Source organism: Eleginops maclovinus, chromosome 17 (assembly GCF_036324505.1).
Source record: "Eleginops maclovinus isolate JMC-PN-2008 ecotype Puerto Natales chromosome 17, JC_Emac_rtc_rv5, whole genome shotgun sequence".
Taxonomy (NCBI): domain Eukaryota; kingdom Metazoa; phylum Chordata; class Actinopteri; order Perciformes; family Eleginopidae; genus Eleginops; species Eleginops maclovinus.
Genome location: NC_086365.1, coordinates 16,863,631 through 16,887,235, shown reverse-complemented (window position 1 = coordinate 16,887,235; position 23,605 = coordinate 16,863,631). Strand labels below are relative to the sequence as shown.

Here is a 23,605-nt window from a genome sequence, read left to right as displayed (position 1 = left end):
TCTATGACTTTCCCCTTTTTTTACACCTTGTTTATGTCAGACTGTTGTGTTAAAAGTAAGAAAATACACGCAGAAAGATGTCATTTAATGGGCTACTTTGAGATTTAGCTTTTTCTTTCAGATTGTAAGAAAACGTCCACATGTAGTCGTTCATTTCACTCATTTAGTGTGTCAGTAGATTTCTTCTAAATTCACCAAACGTAGCATAACTAACGCCTGATTTGCATATTTAAACATAACATGTCAGAAAACGTGTAACATTAAAAAGAGTTGTGTGAATCTTAGTGATGAAGAGGGGAAGTCATTCTGTTTTTTACCTCCCGTAGACACCATGTTTAGAGGCACAGATGGTAGTTTTTGTTGTGTCCAACACGGGAACATTGAAGAGGTTTCTTTTTCCCGTCTTCTGGACTCCTGTCTGCAGTGAGAACCAGCAGGTAGCACGCTATGCTCCTGCCGTCTTAAAACCTCATCCAAAATGCATGACGGTGAGCTGCAGATCCATTACATAAAGAAGTCTGCTCCGAAGGAGTCTGAGGAGACAGCAAATGGAAAACTGGACTCAGTTAGTGCCCATTAGTGCCGTTCAAATGCTGAATCAGCAAGTCATTATTGTTCTCAGTCGTCCATTTACCGCCACTCACGAGTCCAGGTCAGGGGGTCAAGTTAAGAAGATCCTTTGAGAGACGACCAGATGTATTATACCTTCATCACGTAGGGATCTAACTCAGGGTTTACGACAAAACACACCTCTTCAAGACCTGATCCAACCAACCATTCTTGTTCAATGTTCGGTTGTTTCTGTCACTTCTGACCCATGATGGCCGTGGACGGAAACTAGGGTGGAGAAGGGCAGAAAACAACTGGGAAGGTTACAGAGAGAATGACGGCCTGAAACCAAGATGGCAACTGAATCTTTGTTGGTATAGTTGTATTTTTCCGAGTACAGAAACCAAGGATGGGATGCCCCAAACCAACACGGTGACGGACAGAAACCCAGATGGTTTTTAAAGTGCTTACCATCATTAGCATTATTTGGTTACTGGCAGTCTGATAGCCCATAAATTACCTTCAAAAAACAAGGACAAAACACATAAAAGTAATTTAACACCCCTAGATTTAAGATGAAAATATAGACTTTAAGAGCCTTGGTGTTGCTGCCTGACTGCTGGGTGACATCATCTGTTACACTGAGGCTGTTTGTCTGCAGTGAAACGGTTTCCAGCATTAAAATAGATCAGATTTTCTGCAGCCTGGAGGGCAGAACAAGGTCGATTCCTCTCTGAACAGAAAGTGTTTTAATATGTCTTTTGGGTCGTACCATTACGGAATAAAGGGGGGGGGGGGGGGTAAAAAATATATAGTGTCAGCCTGCAGAGTAGACTGCAGTGTTAGCTGATATCCTGCTGCGGCTTAATTGCATTTAAACTGTCACACACTGACGGCTAAACGGCATCCTCTCACTACCCCCCCCACCCCTACACACACACCCAGACACACACACACACACACACACACACACACACACACACACACACACACACACACACACACACACACACACACACACACACACACATTGCACCCCCATCTACATGTTAAATGGTGCAGACTGGAAGGACCTTCATCAAAAAATAGACTCCAGAATCCCCTCAAAGAAAGGGGCTTTCTATAAATAGCTCTCTGTCACACACACACACACACACACACACACACACACACACACACACACACACACACACACACACACACACACACACACACACACACACACACAGCAACATTCTTCATGGGGGGATTCCCTGAAGGCGAGGTCTTCTAAGATGTACCTCTTTATTGTCAGGACAGAAAGGCTTAAAGTTATTTATATTTGATTTCTTTTTATCCGTTTATTCAACAGGCACGATATACAGTATTCAGGCATCATTAAAGCCTACCTTCTCCAGGGTTAGACCTTAAAGGGATAAAACACTGATTTTAAAACAGGATTGATTTCATGTTTTATGAACGTTGCTTTTACTTAAATTTTAATGTGATTTTTATTGTTTGAACCTCATTATTTCAGGGGGCAAATGAAGAAAAATCCATGTTAAATTTCAACGTGCAACATCAGGTAACAGGTATTGGCGTGACCTTGAACGCATCACCGTTTGAATGCATTACAGTGCTGCATGGTAAGTGAAAGCATCGCTGTGCAGAAATGCATTTCACTTCCTGAGAGTGAGTGAATGCATGCTCTGAAAAGCTCTGATATTTCTCAGACTGTGAAAAAGTTGCATTTATATTTCCTCATTTTGTTCTCCACATGTCAGCGGTGTAAATAATGCACGGCGGCGGAGGCCTCGATGAAACCACTGGGGGGTTTTTAATGGATTTCTCCTTCGTGTTCTTCGTGTTTAATTCACGTTTTTTGTTCCTTCAGTCTCTCGTATACATCAGACATGTCGGATTAACTCTCTGAAACAGCTGCAGTTCTTCTTCTGCTCCTCCATAAGATCTGACCGGAGTGATATTCATCCAGTTTGAGGTGTGGGGGTGGGGGGAGTCTGTCCGTCCTGCTGCTGTTTCACTCGGTACACCGTGTACCAAACACATCATTTATTCATGCTGCCCAGCTTTTTACTCACAGCACAAACTCTCAGTCTGCCTCAACGCCACCGTCCGCTTCCTCCTGCAGGATCTGCTGCAGGAGGAAGCGGAAGGGAAGAGGCAGAACCAGAGCCTCGCTAGTGTCCGAGCACAACCTGAAAATGAGAGACGATCAGAAGACAAACACCTCAGTCATTTGGATAAATTAGGACACTAAAAGACGATGCATCCAACCATAAAAAAAGCAAGCAAAAATATCTAGCACACAAGCTAGTGAGTAAGCAAGAAAGCAACCGAATAATCAAGTAGACAAGTAAGAGTCAGCTGGGGAAGAAAAAGCTACCAAGTTAGTAGAAAAGAAAGCACGCAATATACCTTACTAAGCAAGCAGGTAAGACACAAGTAGGGTAAGTAAGCAAGCTAGCAAGAACAACAGCTGGTAAGTATCCAAGGTAGCAACCAAAAAAGCAAGTAGGTCAGCTAGTAATAAAGCAACCAAGGAAGTGTGCAAGTAAATAGAAAAGAAAGCAGGTAAGTAAAAAGGAGGGTAGGTAAGCAAGCACGGCAGCTAGTAAGCATGCAAGGAAGCAAGGAGGCAAACAGTAAATAAACAAGTAAGCAGACCAAGAAAGTACCCAAGTAAATAATCAACCAAAAAGGTAAGCAACAGAAGAAACCAAGTATTACGCAAGCAAGTAAGGAAGCAGGTAAATAAGCAAGGGAGTAATCAGGGAAGCAAGAAGTAGCTAGCATGTAACAGTAAGTGAGACAATAAGTACAAAAGCAGGTAAACAAGCAAATAAGCTAGTGGAAAGAAAGCAAGTAAGCAAGTAGGTGAGTAAGCAAGGAAAGGAAGCGAGCATCTCATAGTAAAGGTTTGCGGTGTGTTTGTGTTTACTTCCTGCAGCCCGCAGAGCTGATGACAGGAAACAGGATGGGACAGTAATGGACCCTGGCTGACGCTCTGCTCCCCGTGGCTCTGCAGGAAGTGATGTCCTGTCCCTCCTCAGATCCCAGCTGTCACTTTGCATTGTGGGTATTGATCGGCTCATTGACGACCCGTCGCTCCGGGCCCCCCCCCCCTCTGATCAAACTGCCGTTTACACATCGACGCGGTCAGCTGACGCTCCGGTGTTTACTCTGCAGACTGCTGCAGTAACTCAGCCTGCACCCTGTTTACTGCACACACTGATTTACTGTCCTATAACACACACACACACACACACACACACACACACACACACACACACACACACACACACACACACACACACACACACACACAAACTGAGAGAGGATTTATCATTGGTGCAGAGGAACTCACAACAGAGGGAGTGTCATGCTGTACAAAGGGGAAGACAGAGGAGAGAAATCACAATAAACACAATCTGCATATGTTGTTGTTGTTGTTGTTGTTGTTGTGCATATGACAACAGGTTTTAAATACTTGGGTGGGTTATATAAGAGACAAAAGAAATTGTGTAATAATAATAAATAAAGACAAAATAATAATAACAACAACAACAATAACAACAATAATAATAATTATGCAATATGCAGGTCTGTTAAAGGTCCCTGTGATGCTGCTCTTCAGCTCCATGTGTGTCGCTGCTCCACTAGGACATGATTCCATGCTTCAATGTTGAAACAGCGCTTTATTTCCCTCACACTGCCTGTGCATAAAGTACCACTTTTCACTCCGTCTGAAAACGCTCTGAAGAGCCCATGCCCCCACCTTTGCAAAAGTGCACTCTGCTCTGATTGGTTAGCTGGCGACTCTGCTGTGGTCAACCGCTTAGAGGTTTGTCAAATGTCCCGCCCCTGGAAAACTGAAAACATGGCATCGCTCGTTGCACCGTGCCAGTTTATTACAAACAAATACTGATGGATTATCAGCAATCATCTCACAGCGACACAGAGACGTTGACCTTCAGCAGAGACGTTGACCTTCAGCAGTGACGTTGACCTTCAGCAGAGACGTTGACCTTCAGAGCGTTTTTGTGACCTTGAACACATCTTTTGCTCTCAGACAGAAAGACTGCTCATAGCTATGGCTCTGTGAAGGGAAGCGGGTTTCCTGCTCCTTCTTGTCTGCTGGTTCAGTGAGTTCTGGTCGTACAGTGATCAGACGTATACCAATGGAATCTGTGGAATCTCAGGCTTCATATGATATGTGGTTTGTGCAGAGAGCATGAAGTAAAACAATCGTTGTAGCTCACTCTGTGCTATGTAGCGTTAGCTCGTTTTCGTCCCGTGCTGATGTAGACGCTTGGTGTTGGAATTATGGTCTGGTAGCTGAGCTTCGTCCCGTTCAGTGGGTATGCCACATTAATAGGTTGTTAAATGTTTCTTACAGGTTGCTGTGTCTGGGCTTCAGAGGTTAGTGTGTTGATGAAACACCATCTCCGTATTTCTGCACAGTTCAGGTAAAGGTAGTGTGCATACTGCCTGAAAGCTCGGTAGCGCAGCGTTGATAGCGTTAGCTTGCTGCTTTGCCGAGGCGAGCAGTGTGTATATGGCTCAACTCCCACAACAGCTCCTCAATTCAGTGAAATGTGGAGAACACATCCATCATTTGGGTTTCTGCTCTGGGGAACAGTCGTAAAAATAAAAGCCACTTGTTCTTCACATCTTCTTCCTGAGGTATGGAAACAGAGGAAGGTTTGGTTCGAAGCGTCTCCTCGCCATGGCTCCTCTGCTCAGGTCGGCTGTACGGAGCGACTCGCGCTGCTATTGGCTAGAATGCAGTTCTGTACCACCGTGAGGTCAGTGTGATACGGAACTGAACCAGGAAGTAAAGAAATGAATCCCATCGAGGTGTTTCAGGCAGGGGGGAGGGATATGGGAGAGACTCTCCCTCTGGCCTGAGCTTTGGGATTTTAGCTTTTGCAGACCTATTACACACACACATAAATAACACACTACAGGAAAGGGAAAACCCCAAAAAGCATAACATGGGACCTTTAAAGACAACTAATAAAACAACAATCCCACTCCTTCAAACCATGGCCGTAACAATAATACAAACACACCCTAAAAGACACTTAAACAATGAACTATTGAAAGTATTCTAAATATCATTCTATAAACAGTTCAAATGTACAGAAACATGTCGATTTCATTTTGCTTTTATACTATAGGTGTCATTTTTATCAAACCATTCTATCAACTGGGAAATAGATCGCTCTTTCCACTGAGTAAAGAATAAACCCTCTGTCTGAAACAGCCAGTGTGCTCTGATTGGTCAGCTGGTCGGCTGTGTTGTGATTGGTCAACCAGCTTAGAGCTGTCCCACCCCTTAGCCTATCACATACAATGAGTTGGAGCGTTGGCCAAATTGGAGCGCGAGTGTTCCGTAGTGATGTCACTGTGTTCCGGAAATTTTTGATTGTATCCTCTGCAGACCTTTGACACAAACACACTGCAGGAGAGGGAGCCCCACAGAGAGCAGAACAGGGCCTCTCTACATTTGACTTCCTGTGGTCCTTTCACAATAACAGTCCCTCAGGGTTCACACTCTGAATGGAGCGGCCCCGGCTGCTGCAGCAGGAGTGATTAATATTTTTATCCCTGATTCATGAAAATCTGTCGACACGTGTGTTTACAACAGCTGCAGCCCCCCCCCCCCCCCATTCATAAACATGCTTATATAATGCGCTGCAGATCCCCCTCTTTCTCCGGGGCTATTTATATCCTGTAGCATGCGGGGAAAACAGCGTGGACGATTCATGCCGTGCCCTTCAAAACCAACACATGGCCCCCGGGGGCCCCGACTGCAGGGGGCTATTCTGAGAGTCACGTCATGGTTCTGGGTGGGGGGGGACACTCAGGGCCTCTGTGTCATGATCAAGAGCCGTGAGTAGCACAGATCAGCAGGTCTCTCAGAGACTTTCATACAGTGAGTCCTTCATGCAGCTGCAGTGAGGAAGCACTCTGCTGTCAGACTCATTAAAGACTTCCTCCTCCTCTTCCTCACCGCTCTCCACGCCCACATCCCTCTTTCCTGCTTCGCTCAGTGAAAAAAGAGGAGGAGGAAGAGGCTGGAAAACCAAAGGAAAACCGCAGGAAATGTAAAAGCTCGCTCAGGAGGCTCTGAAGCATTTATCAATTAATGATAATTCAACGAGCTCTCGACTCGCCGTTAGCTTCCAGGAGAGGTTCTCCAAAGGTTTTAGGAAAGGAACTAGGCAAAATCCTTAAGAGAGAAGATGTTGTTTTCCATTATAGCTTTTACTGTTCCTGTTCAAAGCCTTCAAGAGGCTTTTAAAGCATGCCTGCTATCTGCAGCCTCTGTGATCCAAACACACACCTGACCATAGGTGTTACCTGCTACTGTTCTGCAGACAACCAACAGACAATAAATAAGGAAGGCTGTAGGCTCATGGTTGAGAATGGATCCAATCGGGTCTCTGGTTTAGGCTCTTGCTGAACACACAACACACTGTTTGTATCTTGTTGTTTTCGTACGTTTTAATGCAGAATTTATGGCAAAGATTTGAGAGACAGTTGTCTTTTTCAGCCTTTGGTTGGACCAGGTCTTGCTGGTTTCCCCAAAAAGAAGATGGCGTTGACCAAAAACAAACGGGAAAAAAGAGTCAAGGTTGAAAAGCAAACAGAAGTTACCCTTTAAAGGTTATAAAGAAAGTGTTCATTATTGTTTCAACAAGAGAAACCTTTAATATTTCATTTAAAACCAAAGTATGTTCAGTTCTGGCTGTGTGTCCGGCCGGCTCCAGGAGATCTCGGGGTGATAACCACCTTCCTGCTGAAAGCTTTATTGGCCTCCTGTCCTCGTAAACGGATCTGTGGGAAGGTTATGCAGCCGTCAGTGGTCCACTAACAAGCCCTGCCTCTAAAAACAATACTATTAAGAAGCTAATCCATACCAATCACGGCTTCCCAGTAAAGGAAGCTGGGGCTGAGCAGCAGCTTAGCCGCCGCAAACATCAGCTGCCGGTGTGGCGGGCGAAGCGCTCTCCAAAAGTTCAAGTGCACATTAAACTTTCCACTCGCTCTGAGGAGGGATTTCAGGCCCTGCTGTTTCTTCCATCTTCAGTTTCAGTGGCTGTGAAGCGGCTGTAACTCGACCCGTGGACGCTTATAGCCGCAGCCTCTCCTTTGTACTGCAAGTATCAGCTAACACCGGATAAAACACAGCGCCGTGTTTCAGGGATGAAATCACCCGCCGTGCATCTGTGCCCTCGCGTCAACGTGTGAAGATCTGCCAGTTCCTCGGCTCTGGGATTTTCACATTTTCACTCAAGAGTGTGAGCATGTGTCGCCCAGCTGCTTCAATCCCCCGGAGTCTGAAGTCCAGGTTTGACCTTTGGCTGCCACCTAAGATAAATGACTGACCCCATAGTGGAGCGTTTGTCTCCGGTTTTTAAAGGAACATTTATCACAACTCTGTCTCTACTAGAGGGGCGCTCAGAGACCTCCGCCAAGGCCAAACTCCCTCTCTCACAATGGTATGAATGGAAAAATAATGGATGGATCCAGTCCAAACTTTACTGCTGTCTTTAGAGGACCATGGTTCATGGGTCCACCAATTTTCAGTAAAATCGGGCAGGCACCTTTTCCATATTCCTGCCGAAAAATGTACCTCTTTGGTGGAGGTAACTACTTACTGATATACACCTGAACATCAGCAGGAGAGGACTCTTTAAAGTAGAGACACTACATACTGATATACACCTGAACATCAGCAGGAGAGAACTCTTTAAAGTAGAGACACTACATACTGATATACACCTGAACATCAGCAGGAGAGGACTCTTTAAAGTAGAGACACTACATACTGATATACACCTGAACATCAGCAGGAGAGGACTCTTTAAAGTAGAGACTCTACATACTGATATACACCTGAACATCAGCAGGAGAGGACTCTTTAAAGTAGAGACACTACATACTGATATACACCTGAACATCAGCAGGAGAGGACTCTTTAAAGTAGAGACACTACATACTGATATACACCTGAACATCAGCAGGAGAGGACTCTTTAAAGTAGAGACTCTACATACTGATATACACCTGAACATCAGCAGGAGAGGACTCTTTAAAGTAGAGACACTACATACTGATATACACCTGAACATCAGCAGGAGAGGACTCTTTAAAGTAGAGACACTACATATTGACATACACCTGAACATCAGCAGGAGAGGACTCTTTAAAGTAGAGACACTACATACTGATATACACCTGATCATCAGCAGGAGAGGACTCTTTAAAGTAGAGACACTACATACTGATATACACCTGAACATCAGCAGGAGAGGACTCTTTAAAGTAGAGACTCTACATACTGATATACACCTGAACATCAGCAGGAGAGGACTCTTTAAAGTAGAGACTCTACATACTGATATACACCTGAACATCAGCAGGAGAGGACTCTTTAAAGTAGAGACTCTACATACTGATATACACCTGAACATCAGCAGGAGAGGACTCTTTAAAGTAGAGACTCTACATACTGATATACACCTGAACATCAGCAGGAGAGGACTCTTTAAAGTAGAGACACTACATACTGATATACACCTGAACATCAGCAGGAGAGGACTCTTTAAAGTAGAGACACTACATACTGATATACACCTGAACATCAGCAGGAGAGGACTCTTTAAAGTAGAGACTCTACATACTGATATACACCTGAACATCAGCAGGAGAGGACTCTTTAAAGTAGAGACACTACATACTGATATACACCTGAACATCAGCAGGAGAGGACTCTTTAAAGTAGAGACACTACATACTGATATACACCAGAACACACAACCTTTTAATTTAGTAATTTAAACATTTCTTTACTCTTGAACCTTGGATCACACTCCGCTCCTTTCCTGTACTTTATTTCACTTAAATTAGTTTTAATTCATACGTTTTATCAACAGATCTTGCACATGCAAACCCAGTCTCTTCTTTTCCATACAGATAGCATTAGAGAAAGTATATTTTATGATCTCTGGGTTCTGGGAGTTCCTGGTCCGGGTCCAGCTCTGCAGCTGACCGTCCATCTGCTGCTCGCTCGCCTCCAACACACACCACTCACAAGCTGCTGCACACACTGCAGCAAACACACACATGTTTGCAGAATATAAATTGTATAGAAGAAGCAGAATGATAACTGAGAGGATAAAGTGAAAAGGAAGAATTTCTCAGGATTCCTGGAGGACGTGGATCTGTCCGTGGTGCTGAAAGTCAGACGATTTGTTGGATTTTTGGGGTAAAAAAAGTGACCTAACCCTGAATGTGTTTATTGCAATATCTGTTTCCAGACTGTAAATGGTTTTAGCTTCCACTCTGAAGGTGAGAGGACTTCCCATCTCCAGAGAGTTAAAGATAAACTCAAATTAAGCCTCAGAGCAGGGGTCGGATTTTTAGAATTGTATGCAGGAATCAGTAAATCCTTCACGTTATCAGAACCTGCAGAACCACGCTTAATGAAGGTCGACTTCAGAGGTTTTCACATTCGTTAAAGGTGGGAATCTTTGCAGAAATATATACAAACACAAAGTAATGGATACCTCTGTTTGTAAAACATTTAAAATCTGATTTTCTAAATAAATTAGTTTTTTTCTTTAAAATGTGAAGAAAATATAAAAATTAAATTGGAAAGTTTGAACACGAAAGGTAAATAATCAAACAGATTTAAAAATAATATATATATATATATATATATATATATATATATATATATATATACACATCATATTTGTTGGCACGGCATAGGTTATTATTTCATTCATGCCATTTTTTGTTTTTATTTCGGCATGATTATTTCTCAGTATAAATATAATATATATCATTTAGAAAAAAACATGCCTCAAATTAAAACATTTACCATAAAAAATGTATTTGTACTATTTCTAAATAATATATATGGCAAACAATAATCTCCATTTGTATCAAAGCATTAAAATAATTTAATTAATATATTTTTTTATTGCTGCATGAATGAAATATTGAATCAATAAAAAGAGTGATGAATCCCTCTCCAGCTGACTGTAGCAGTCTCCACACATGACCAACATGCATAATTAAATAAATAACGAAGTGAATAAAAAAAAGAAAACCATGCTGGTTTCTCCCTGTTACCATAGCAACACCGGTGGTATTTACACCAACATGCAGCCCGGACTGTCGCAAAGTGCTCAGCAGCCAATTAGCTGTGTGAGCCGCTTCCTGCTGCAGAAACACAAACACACAAACTCCACCAGCAGCAGCGGGAGTGTGTGTTCCCCACCTGCTTGCAGCGGAGCGCACACGCACACGCACGCACACACACACACACACACACACACACACACACACACACACACACACACACACACACACACACACACACACTTATTGAACGGGTTACATAACGTGCTGCAGTGTGTGTACATGGTGTTTTTTATTGTCTGATGAGCTAATTTAAATGAGTCGTGTGTGTGTGTAGACCTGCTGCACGGTGGGAGCAGATACTGTAGCACCAACTGTGTTTTACAGTCTGTCTGCATTGCGTCGAACCCCCCCCCCCCCTCACTCTCCCTCTCCTAACCCCTCCCTCCTCCTCCTTTACTCTGTCCTCTCCACATGAAATCCTGCAATATGCTCCTAAATTACCGGACATACATCCTCTCCGGTGTGTCGCTGCGCGTCGGGACCTGAAACCCGTCAAAGCCGCCGGGATTCTGAGTGTGTGTGTATGTGTGTGTGTGTGTGTGTCTCTGTGTATGTGTGTGTGTGTGTGTGTGTGTGTGTCTCTGTGTTTTTACCGCAGCGCGAGCACACAGAGAGGCTGTTTGTGCTGATGCTGCAGGATCCAGTCCTCCCTGTTCCTCCCGGCTCTTTGGGAGCAGCGTTATTTCCTTGTTCGCTTTTGTTTCTGATCCCAGCATGATTCTGCTAACCTGCCGCTCCGGGTGTGTGCGGCTCGGTGTGTGTGCCTGCTGCTGTGGATCGGCGTTGGAGAGGAGACGGACCCAGACAACATAATCTATATTTCACGGTCAAACCACGTCGGGATTAAACCCCAAAGTTAAAGGTGTGAACCGGTGAGGCAACCCCCCCATCTTCTACCCTGGGACTCAGCACAGGTCGGTGTTTTCCTCCCGGTTTCTGTGTGGATGTGTGGGTGAATGCCTGAGACTGCAGTGCGCAGAGAGGCAGCGCAGCAAACTTGATGTATGCGGTAAAAAATACAGCTACTGTACTGCATGGTGTTTTTCTCTCCTGCAGAGAAACCATTTTTTTCTCGTGCTTCCTGTTGCAGGAGCTGAGGGAGACATGATGTTCAGCTCGGAGATGGTGACGGTGGCGACGGCGAGGGAGGCTCTGCTCAGCTCGCGGCCTCAGTAGAGGCTTCCTTCTGCTTTCCGACCTGCTGTCCTTCACCTTCACGCCGCTTCCTCCTCTTCCCGCCCTCCGCCCGTCCGTGAGGATGACCGTGGTTTCCACCGAGAACATGGACGAGCACTCCACGCTGCCGGGTCACCCGCAGGACCTGTACCCGCCCGACGACGACCACGACGACCACGACTGCTGCGAGCGGGTCGTCATCAACATCTCCGGGCTGCGATTCGAGACGCAGCTCAAGACGCTGGCGCAGTTCCCGGAGACGCTCCTTGGGAACCCGAAGAAGAGGATGCGCTACTTCGACCCTCTACGCAACGAGTACTTCTTCGACCGGAATCGCCCGAGTTTCGACGCCATCTTGTACTACTACCAGTCCGGGGGGCGGCTGCGGCGGCCTGTGAACGTGCCGCTGGATATGTTCTCAGAGGAGATAAAGTTTTACGAACTTGGCGCGGAGGCCATGGAGAAGTTTCGAGAGGACGAGGGATTTATCCGCGAGGAGGAGCGCCCGCTGCCGGAGAAGGAGTTCCAGCGGCAGATCTGGCTCCTGTTCGAGCACCCGGAGAGCTCGGGGCCTGCCCGGGGGATCGCCATCGTCTCTGTGATGGTTATTCTTATTTCAATAGTCATATTTTGTTTGGAGACTTTACCCGAGCTGAAGGAGGATCCCAACCAGCGGACGAGGGTGGTGGGGAACATCACCGTCTACTACAAACCCAACTTCCTCACCGACCCGTTTTTCGTGGTGGAGACGCTCTGCATCATCTGGTTTTCGTTTGAGTTGATAGTGCGGTTTTTTGCGTGCCCCAGCAAGGCCGCGTTCTTTAAGAACATGATGAACTCGATCGATATCGTGGCTATAATCCCGTACTTCATCACGCTCGGAACGGAGCTGGCAGAAGACCCGGACCAGAAGGAGGGGAAAGGCAGCGGCGAGCAGGCCACATCTCTGGCGATTCTCAGGGTGATCCGCCTGGTGAGGGTGTTCAGGATCTTTAAGCTGTCCCGGCACTCCAAGGGGCTCCAGATCCTCGGGCAAACTCTAAAGGCCAGCATGAGGGAGCTTGGCTTGCTCATCTTCTTCCTCTTCATCGGGGTGATTCTGTTCTCCAGCGCCGTGTACTTCGCCGAGGCCGAGGAGAAGGAGTCGTTCTTCACCAGCATCCCGGACGCCTTCTGGTGGGCCGTGGTGTCGATGACGACCGTGGGCTACGGGGACATGTACCCCGTGACCATCGGCGGGAAGATTGTGGGGTCGCTGTGCGCCATCGCCGGGGTCCTGACCATCGCGCTGCCCGTGCCCGTCATCGTGTCCAACTTCAACTACTTCTACCACCGCGAGACGGAGGGCGAGGAGCAGGCGCAGCTGCTCAACGTCAGCAACCAGAACTTGGCGTCGGAGACCAACTCGAGCCGCCGCAGCTCGTCAGCCGTCAGCAAGTCGGAGTACATGGAGATAGACGAGGACATGAAGAACAGCATCGATAACTTTAGGGAAGCCAACCTTAGGACTGCCAACTGCACGGCACCGAGCCAGAACTGCGTGAACAAGGGGAAGCTGCTTACTGACGTGTGAGGCCGGCGGCCGGCGAGCGCTGTACATATTGTAGAAAGAATATCTCGATGCTTTATCTCCATTGGTGCATTTTACTCTTGTTTTGCATTGATCATTCAGAACGTGTGAGGAGACTTTAAAAAAGGAGGCACACGTGAGTTCATTTATATAGAACAGGTAGTTATTTCACGAGGAACACTTCGACCATAAAGACTTTGGCAATAGCGCAAAACATCAGCAGGTGTCGGGGGAAGGTTTGGGGTAAATTATTCACGAGTGTTAGGAAGAGCTCAGAACGTGTTGACCATAGACGTCAGAAAATGCTGTTTCAGCCTCTCAGATGTACACATTAGCTATGCTTTGCTCTGTTTTATATCATATGGCAGAGAGTATCTTTGACAAAACAAGACATTTAAAGACATCACCGTCGTCTTTTAGAAACTAGGGCGGACATTTCAGCATCTTATTGATCAAAACATACTCGATGTGAGGATATCTCAACCTTTGTTGCTTCAATTTGGACCAAATTGACCAGCTTCTACCAGACCAAAGAGAGACATTATGGGAGGTATTATGGAGTTGCATGATGGGAAATGTAGGAACCAAACTTTAAACAAAAGTCAGGGTATCTTTGGGTCCAATATATCTGAAAACATCCTAGAAATGCAATGAAACCCAGGGAGTGTCCCTGAATCAGTACTGCCGTATTCCTATTTGCTTGGAGGTTGATTTTGGACCAAGATTTTAATACTTAATCTGATGAAGCACAACTTCCTGTTCTCTCTGAGGTCTTTTTAAATGCAATCTATAGACGAGCAGCTTGTTTTGGATGCATGTGGATGAACACACCTCTTGTTCTGGAGCTTTTTATGGATGCAGAAGAGAAAAAGGAGCAAGATTTTGTACATTTGTGCAACTTCATTTCCCTCAGCGGGAGTTTAGCCAGATTGATAATGAATTAAAAAAAAGACAAAAACCAGTTGATCAGCAGAGGATGGACAGCAGTGCAGTGAGATATGTGAACAGTTAATATTTAGTTTCAGGGTTGAATATAGATGTCCAAAATGACACAGCACTTAAAATATTGAGTATAAACTGCAGCTCCAAATGACTTGAATTTATCCCAAAATCTCCCGACACCTCGCAGGCTTTGTGCAAAAAGACAAAAAAAAAGAAAAGCCCATCTGAGATTTGAGGAACACGTTTTATGAGGACGACGCATTTCGAGTGGATTACAGATTTAAAATCAGGCGCGTTTTACCGCTTCTCTGCGGCACATCCAGGGACACATTTTTGGGAAAAGCTGAGAAGTTTTTCCCGGCACCTTACGGAGGAACAGACAGGAAGCGTGCCGCGCCTGGTGGAGGGTTTTCTGCTGCTGCTGCTGCTACAGGTCGGCCTGTGTGACGCCATGCAACGCTCCTTTATATAAAGCATGTGGAGACTCTCTTCTCTTATATCGGCATGCACAAGATGTTACCTCATTTTTCATTTTTCATCTTCTGGAAATACTTTTCTCTTTCTCATTTGTTTTCACCAAAAGTGCACTGGCTATTTATTGTTTTTATTTAATTTATTTCTGAGCATTTACGTGTTGAATGTTTAACGCATTAAGGGAACAGGAACACTTCTTTTTCGAAGATCACGGCATGACAAAAATACTAAAGCATTATGGCCTAATTAGCTATGGTATAGCTATGTATACTCAATGCATGACTACAGTATTAAATTGCTTGCAGTTGAGGAGGGACTTCGGGGACGATGCTCCTCACTAAGGTCACGCTAACGACAGGAACACGGTGCATGACGGAGATAACTGCGGAGGGGACAAATCTGCTAAAAAAAACAGAGGAGAAAAATATCAGAAGAGAAACATCTGACGCTCTCTTTAAAAAATGACACTACAGAAATAACATTCATTTATTTGAAGCTTTGATCTTTCGATGACGGAGTGCATGGGATCATTTTCATGTGATTTGTGACCCGATTTCTTCTTTTTTTAAACAGTTTGAAGAAAGGACAGCAGTAATAATCTCATCTAAAATTAGTTTCTAGTGCCTTGAAGCCCGTCTCATGATAGAATTGAATGAAGTGCCTCCCGCTATAAAGACAACAGAGATGCAGCTTGTCCTTCCTGCCGTACAGATGCACTCCTGGGCTCCAAACATGTCGAGAAAGTTATTCCTGTTCTGTGGGCCGACGTTAGCGCACTGGTTGATGACACATGGCTGCGATGCACCACGAGGAGCTGGACTTTCTTCACATCTGCAGCAAATAGATTAACATTCCAGTATTCTTATCAAACAAGGAGGCTATGACAGTAAAAGTACTCCCTGATGTGACGGATGTCGGATGTGTTGTTAGATAATCTACAAACTCTTTTCTCTGAATCCAAATAACCCCAAATAATTAGCTTCTTGGGTTAGCTACATTAGCTAACAGCATGAGGTTGTGTTGCGTTCAGGAGCTCAGGCTCATTGTTTTCAAATTTCCGAAAAATACAGATCTTTACAAGACATGCTCAGACGAGGCCGTAACCAGACCTGTATGAACATTGAAGTCCAGCACTGCTCTTTTATGTTGTGTGTAGACCAGGTGTTCCTACTGAAGAGTACAGCATTAAAGAAAACACACCAATATAGTTCAGAAAGACTCAGCTGCTAACGTTAGTTTATAATCAGACAGGAAGGAGGAAGTAGTGGATTTGTTTGGGACTATTTTCAGTGGTGGATTAATCCAGATGTGTTTCTCTAAACCTGGCACTTTAAAGTTTCCATGTCAGGTAACCCTCAGTGAGACTTGATTTTGTTAGAAATGGACTCTCTTTTGTGGGTAGAAGAGGACAAACGAAGGTACTAGTTATGTTTCTCAGGCTTTGAAACCACTTGTTGAGATATATGCTCTGTGGGTTTGAGTTTCAGCTGGAAAATACAACCGAAAACCCCCCAACCTAAGTTATAGGTTGCAAACACCTCAAAATAAAGAGGATCTGACTTCAGTGTTTTCAAAGCAGTTACGGCCCAGCCTGCAGCATCGTCCGCAGCTATCAACCGCTCATATTTCACTGTCCATCAAGAGTTTAAAAAACAAAATCACTGCCGTTCTCTGATCTTGGGACCAAAAACAAGCTGCCGAACCAACAAGATCGGCTCCTTTTTAGAGAGGAATCTGTACACGTCTGAAAACCTGGACTCAATGAGCCTTCGCTGCGGTGGTTTCAGGCTTCTGTTGTCCGACACGTCCTCGGAGGTTGGGACTTTGTTGCGGCAGAGGATATTAGGAGGGTAGATATGTGTTTGTGTGCCTGAGAGAGGAGATAGAGACGGCTCCTCTGCAGAGCATCTGAACATGAGCAGCATTAGTCACTCTGCATGCCAGCAAAATGGCTGCTGTTTGGTTCTGAGGGAGGAAGCACATGGCTGTGAGGAGGACTGATTTATTCATTGAGATGTTAAAGGCATCCCAGGAAACTGTTGGATTTAATGTCAGAAACATGTCAAATGCACCTATTTTATATCATGAAAATGAATCTGGATTCCTTCCTTACTTCTGGCTCTCTGACATGCACAACATATTCTGCTTTATTTGAATTAATACAAAAGAAAAGAGGCTTTGTTTCATCGATTACAACTGATTGAATGAGCGTTATCAGGGTCTGCTGAACAGACAGTGCAGTGTGCAGTACACCCACACTTTCTGCACTGTAAAAGTGAAACTAAAAAGGTTAAGCTGAGAAATACACTGCAGGGAATGATTATAGTTTGGGTTAAATGAGACCGTAAAGCGAAAGTGAAGCAAAGATAAGAACGTGTTAGTGTCACACAGGTCTCCTGGGTGGAAGTCCTTTAATATTTCATCAGTAATCCCTTTTACATGCATATTTGATCTAACCCAGCCTCCCTTTTTCATCCTTTCACTCCTCTCAGTCTTTTAAAATGCTTAAAAAGTAAGTGTGCTTGTCCTTTACCCGAGACCGTTTTGATAATAGGTAAATCTTCAGACATTAAATCCAAACAGTTCTCACACTGCCATGTGTTGTACCTAAGAGGTCGTTTCAGACTGAAATACCGGCCAGAAATACGACTGGTTTCACAATAATTTGCCAAATATGGAGTGGAGGTAGTTTAAAGAAACCCTGAGTCTTAGTGGCATTGTTGGCCTGAACAACTCTCCAATGTCTCTGCTTTGAACGAACAGAAAAGCACCTCAGAGTCTCTGAGTCAGGAGAGGTTGTGCAAAAGTTTGCAGACTTGTCAGACAGTTTTTAAAACCTCTCCCGCACCTGAACGTGATCCGAGTTTGAAGGCAGCCTCGGTTCCTCGTCCTGCTTGATTGTGTTGAGTTAGTTGGATCTCTCAGCTGAGTTTCATCCAACTAGAGTATAAACAATAAGAAACAGATGAGAAGTTAACCATAATGTCTGGAAGGAGGTTGAAGTTGTCGGTGCAAAGGTAGATACTAATTCTGACGAGGAAGATTGTAAATATATAGTAAACACCCTCCAGCTCCTTTCCTGTTAGCTCACACCTGGCTATAATGCTCTTTACTGCACAGCATGTCAGGGAAACACCCACAAATATAAACCGTTTTCAGCTAAAATAATCAAACATTGCACTTATCACCGGCAGAAACATTACATAATATTTCACGTGTGCTCGTTTAGAATATTTAAGAAGTATATACTCAGGTCTTTAAGTGCTGTTTTAGGCATTATAGAGCTCTTGAAGTCCAGACATGTTATTTATATAGTTGGTTTTTATCTCGTGCATGCACACATTATTGTCTTGATCCATATTTTGAGCAAGATTTTAGATTTCACACGTTCAGGTTATTTTGTGCACTCGAAATAAGCATTAAGGAGATATCAGTGATTGTGCAACTATAAGTTTCATCCCGCTAGAGGTTTGTAGTTTTTCTGTTTTGCGCAGCAGGTGTGTGTCATCAACCAGACCTCGGCTGCAGAATCAAATCCCTTTAAATATGATTTAAGTAAAATGAAATCCTACAAAGGTGCTACGTGTTAAACATGCAGTCGGTCCGAGGGAGCAAAAAGATTACAAAATTCAAAACATTTCTCTTTATTTAACGGATGAAATCACAAAACTAATACGTTAAATTGAATAAAAAAAGAGAATTCAGGGTAGCTGGTAGTTTTGTGGTTTTCAATTGTAGTTTTGAGGCCAACGTTTGAGATATATCTGCACCACGAAGGGACCAAATGAAGTTTTTGTAGTTTTTCATATCATCGGAGCAGCTGAACAAACGGATGATAAATAACAGGTCTTTTTTTAGACTGCGGGTGATTATGTGTTCAATAAATGTTTCTTTTTATATGCAGAACATGAAGAGGACGACATTTCACTAATTAAAGTCCAGTGTTTGTAATTTAATTTATTTTACAAGCTTCAAAACTGCCATGTAGAAAAAAATCAACAATCTGTTTGCCGACGATTACACGCTATATATTAGAGAGTCGCATATCAAATACATTCTGTTTAACTCTTCATATCAGGCTATTAGGAGAAATGTTTGGTTTGTTCATCATATAATAATCTGTGACTGCTGAAATAAGCCATCAATGCAGAGTTTCTCAACCTTTTTAGGGCTTAAATATTGATTATCCGTTGATATTTATGACTAAAAAGCTGGGTTTTTGTTGTAAAACTGCAGAGAAATGTGGGTTAGTCCCTCTGAGCACATCACAAATAATGACCTAATCCACTCAACCATGAAAACACTGTATGTGCTGTTAATGCTTATCTGAATCAGACATGTGTTTATTTTGGATAAAAGCAGCTTTCTCAACATTAAACATTATTATTATTTAAAGGCTCATTGATCAGTTTTGAAGTCTGAAATATAGTTTATTGACAAAACAAGTAAGTTACTCAACGTGAAAGGGTGTTTCAGTAAACAGGCATCAGAAATACTATTAATTACACTTTAACTCAGATTGTGGGACCTAAAAGTTCATTATAAAGCATAAATATGTGTTCTTGACGTTGAAAATAGTGAATAATATTTGGATTTTGCTCATTGGGTTCAATTCATCAAGGTCAACAATCAATTTGCATCCCAATGATTTGATTTCAGGCCCCACAATTTGACTAGAAATGCAACTGAAGAGATTGCCAGCCTGTAATAATATTTGTTGTGCACTAAAATAGATCAGTTCGCCTTTCAAACATGTAAAAATAAAGACAATAGCACGTCATCAGTTCCCAACGTCCAATTTGAGATGTCTCGCAGCTATTTATAACCGCTCAGAAATCCCACAGGAACTCAGTTTACAAAGACGTGCAGAGCTAAAGTCACGCTAAAAATAACCAGGGTGAGAAACTCTGCATCAGTTTCACAGGAAGTGTTCACAGGAGTGTGTGTGATTTAAAAAAGCCATGAAGAAGAAGAAGAAGAAGAAGAGGAAGAGGAAGAAGAGTTCAAAAAGTACACTATTTTATAAGAAGAGGAATCATGTGGAGGTGATACTGCAGAACTGAGACTGATGCATGATGTTAACACTGAAAAACAAACATTGCTATTAACAGTACCATTACTACATGCTATCTCCCTGCAGAAACCAGCTGGATAATTAGGATTCTGTTGTCATTTAGCAGTATGTTCCCTAACGTACAGTCATAAGCCAAAGTCTCGTAACGACAAAATATAAGAAAAGATAAGCGCTGAGATCCTCCCTGAACCCTGCAGTCATCACTTCTTTTCTAAAACTATTTTTCACTGCAGTATGCAATGTCTGTCATTTGTTGGTGAGGCATAACCTATGCAAGGTTAGTCGACAATTCACGTCCATGAGCTCATCATATTACAACAATTTCAATAAATTTTGAAAGATACACCTGTGCTGTTTGTCCATTATTGACTCGCTGTGGATTTAGCTCCAAACGGAGATTTGATGTCCTGTTTTACTGATAATGAGTTCATTTTTATTGAGGTAAAAAACACAAATGTTCCTCTTGAATAAGAAACAGGGGTTTGTCTAAACCTGGCAACGGGAGCGCTGCTCTTAGCACTGATTTTACAGATTGGAGTGCTGCCAGAAATCACTCTCTGTGGGTCAGAAAGGGTTTACTGAGTCCAGAGATATGGAGAGGGGGTCAGATGTCTGGTCAGACGGCAGAGACAGCTTACGGAGAATAAAGAGGGGATGGATGTCCGGTGGGTCTGCGGGGGACGAGTGGCAGGCAGCAGGCTGACACTGAGACTGAGATTTCTGATCCTTTCTTTTACTCTCCTTTTTTCTGGAGAGGAAGTAAAGGAACCGGAGTCTGGAATCCGTAATCTCCTTTTAATTTAAATTAATTAACAACTTATTTTGCAAAGAAAGAGAAATAAATGTTTTCCAGATTAAATTAAATATTTTTGTCATTATCCCGAATTAACAAACAAATGATCAAATATTATTTAGGATTATGATCCAGACACAAAGCTACTTGTGCTTGATGCTAACGTAGCTCAGGTTGAGTGGTTCTCCGTCCTGCTGTGTTGATCACGCAGGAGCAAAGTTAAACTCCAGGAACAAACACATGTCGGAGTTCAGACACGTTTAGATGTGACCTCCTCTCTAAAATAGTCCGGCATGTGAAGCAGCTCAGAGTCACAGAGACGCTGCTCAACAGCATTTACATTAACCTCATGCAGAGATGGGGGGGGGGGTACAGGAGGCAATGCACTCCTTTAATGCTCCCCTTTATCCTCAAACCCCTTTGCATCTCATTATCTATTTGCTCTGCTGTTCTTTTGAAAGACTGGAGACATGCGGTTACTGTCATCTAACAGAATCCCTTTACAGAGTCAATAACCTCCACTTATTGACTCTGATTTTGGACAGTTTGTCTCCTAATTTAAATACATGTTATATAATCACGCTTTTATCCATTACCATGTTTGACTGTTACAAGATGTAAGACATATATATTCATATTACCTGGAGGATTGCAACTTGAGTTAGGGCCACCCTAGAAGCTCTGAGAGACGAAGCTAGTCGCAGTGCTGTCTTGGGAACAATTTGAAGAAAGACGTAGGTGAATTCTTTGGCCTCCCCGCACACACTTCACTGCTGAACCCCGGAGGTTTCTGCCAAAGTTTAAGCATCCTTTACATCCTGCACTTTAATGACCATGGGTTTGAAGGGTCACCCGTGGATGTTTAGGAACAAGGATGAGTTAAAGAAAAGGAAATAAAACACACACATTTCCCAGGAGTGAAAAGGAACATTATGCAGCTGTGACCTTCAAATCAGAGATACAGGAACACCTGTACGAGGGTTAGGAGTTTAGTCCCAGGTCAGATGCACTTCGAAGCCTCCTTTCCTCGTCAGTGATTGTTAACGGTCAGAATCGATTGGTCCTAGTTGAGCGGCTGCGATGCACCTTGATCTGCACTAAAGTATTCTGGGATCCTAAGTGAAGGAAACAGAAGGTGTGTGTGTGTGCGGTGTGTGTTCTGTGGGCTGCAGTGACTCACAGTTCTTCTGCTAAGAATACAACAACACAACGAACCCTCACACGAGGGCCCTCAGAGGCCTGCTCTGTACATCGAATGCACCGCTGATGTAACGGTGACTAACGGTACATACGGGCCTATAGGAGGCTCAGGTACGGAGGCCTTTCACCTTCTGAGCAGAAAATACCACAGAAGAAGAAACAGGTCTGTACCTGCACAGCTCCACTGCAATGCACCAGTCTCAGACTGCTGTTGGGAGGAGGTGATCTTCTTCATTATAACAAACCAAACACACATTCGATACGACAGCTAACGGGTTGAACCGCCAACAGAACTAAACTTATCTTCATATCGTCCCAACTGGAAATCAAGCTTAGTGGAATATCAAATGTTAAGTGAAACCCAGGTTTATAAACGTGTTTGGTTTGTCTTTTCAGTGGAAAGAACTCTGCGTTTCCGAGTCTGTATGGGATCAGGATTGGGATAAGAGTCATTATTAAGGTATGACAGAATGCCAACCTCATTCAATGGATATATACACACCGTTGTATGGGATATTGAAACCACTGCACCCCACTTTATGTTAAGTAAGTCGTTTGGCCCTTTTTTTCCTTCAGAATCATAACATGTCATACTGAAAGCTAGATGCAAACAGGGATGACCAAGATAATATCTATTGCCTACAATTTGACTACTAGTTGCATTATTTGAGCTTCTTTACAAGCATTTTGAAAGGTATAAATCATCCATTTTTGTAGTTTTTGGAAGGTGCAGCACTTTCCTGCACCCAGTCATTATGCTAAGCTACGCTAACACTCCTTTCTCAGACTGCAGAGTTACTCATAGGCTCCGTGTCTGTTTCTCCTGCAAAGACGCCGATTTGTTTTGTGTTGCTGCATGAATCATCCTGCTGCAGCATACAGTAAGTAAACGCTTGTGTTTCTGGATATATGGAGACAGCGAGAGAGCCCGGGGCCGAGAGCATGTTAGGTTAGTGTGGGCGGGCGCAGAGGGAGATCCAGCAGCAAGAGAAACACAACAGAAACAAAGAAATGTAGAGGAGGAGGAGGAGGTAGACGACCAGAAACTGAGAGGTTGGATATCTGAGGTGAAACTGAGAGATGGAGATTCAGCCAGAAAAAAAGTCCTGTATACATGCAGCATCCTTCAGAACCACTGGGATAACCTGGACCCAAAGCTGTCCCTAGGGTTTCAGGAACACCAACAGCAGAGGCTCAGAGTTCCTCAGGAACAGAAACACAACATTTAAAACTGCAAACCAAGGATTACAAATGTTTAAAGCGGCACTGGCTAACCAGCTTGCCACCTACTTGGCCAATAATTAGCTCATCATTAGCTGGCTAGTTGTGGGGTTAGCTTCATTGCTAATGTTAGCGCTCTGTCCTTTATTGATCACGTCATTCTGTAAAGGATTTCTCTAGTTTTAATATATGAATGTCATCAGAAATCTGGTTTGATGTGTGAGTCCGTCTCTCAGTGGCTCATTTGTGTTTGCTTTATTATTTTTTGGACAACAAAGGAGAAGTAAAACCCAGAATAATCCCTCGGTTTGATTAGCAGGCGTCTGTACATATGAAACTGAGCAGTGAGTCCTGAGCTGAAATCAGTGACCTTGGAGAGCTGATG

The 23,605-nt window shown here is 43.7% G+C and overlaps 1 protein-coding gene across 1 annotated transcript; it reads left to right on the top strand.

Moving 5' to 3' along the window:
- The first annotated feature begins 11,223 nt into the window (after positions 1-11,223).
- kcna1b (potassium voltage-gated channel, shaker-related subfamily, member 1b) lies at positions 11,224-20,319 on the top strand. The gene is made up of 2 exons (XM_063905900.1): positions 11,224-11,684; positions 11,861-20,319. Exon 2 carries the CDS (start codon positions 12,029-12,031, stop codon positions 13,517-13,519), a length of 1,491 nt encoding a protein of 496 aa, XP_063761970.1. The 5' UTR covers positions 11,224-11,684; positions 11,861-12,028; the 3' UTR covers positions 13,520-20,319.
- The last annotated feature ends 3,286 nt before the right edge of the window (positions 20,320-23,605 follow it).

Excerpts from the sequence above, each read along its gene's own strand:
- kcna1b (XM_063905900.1), top strand. The coding sequence starts at position 12,029 with ATGACCGTGGTTTCCACCGAGAACATGGACGAGCACTCCACGCTGCCG.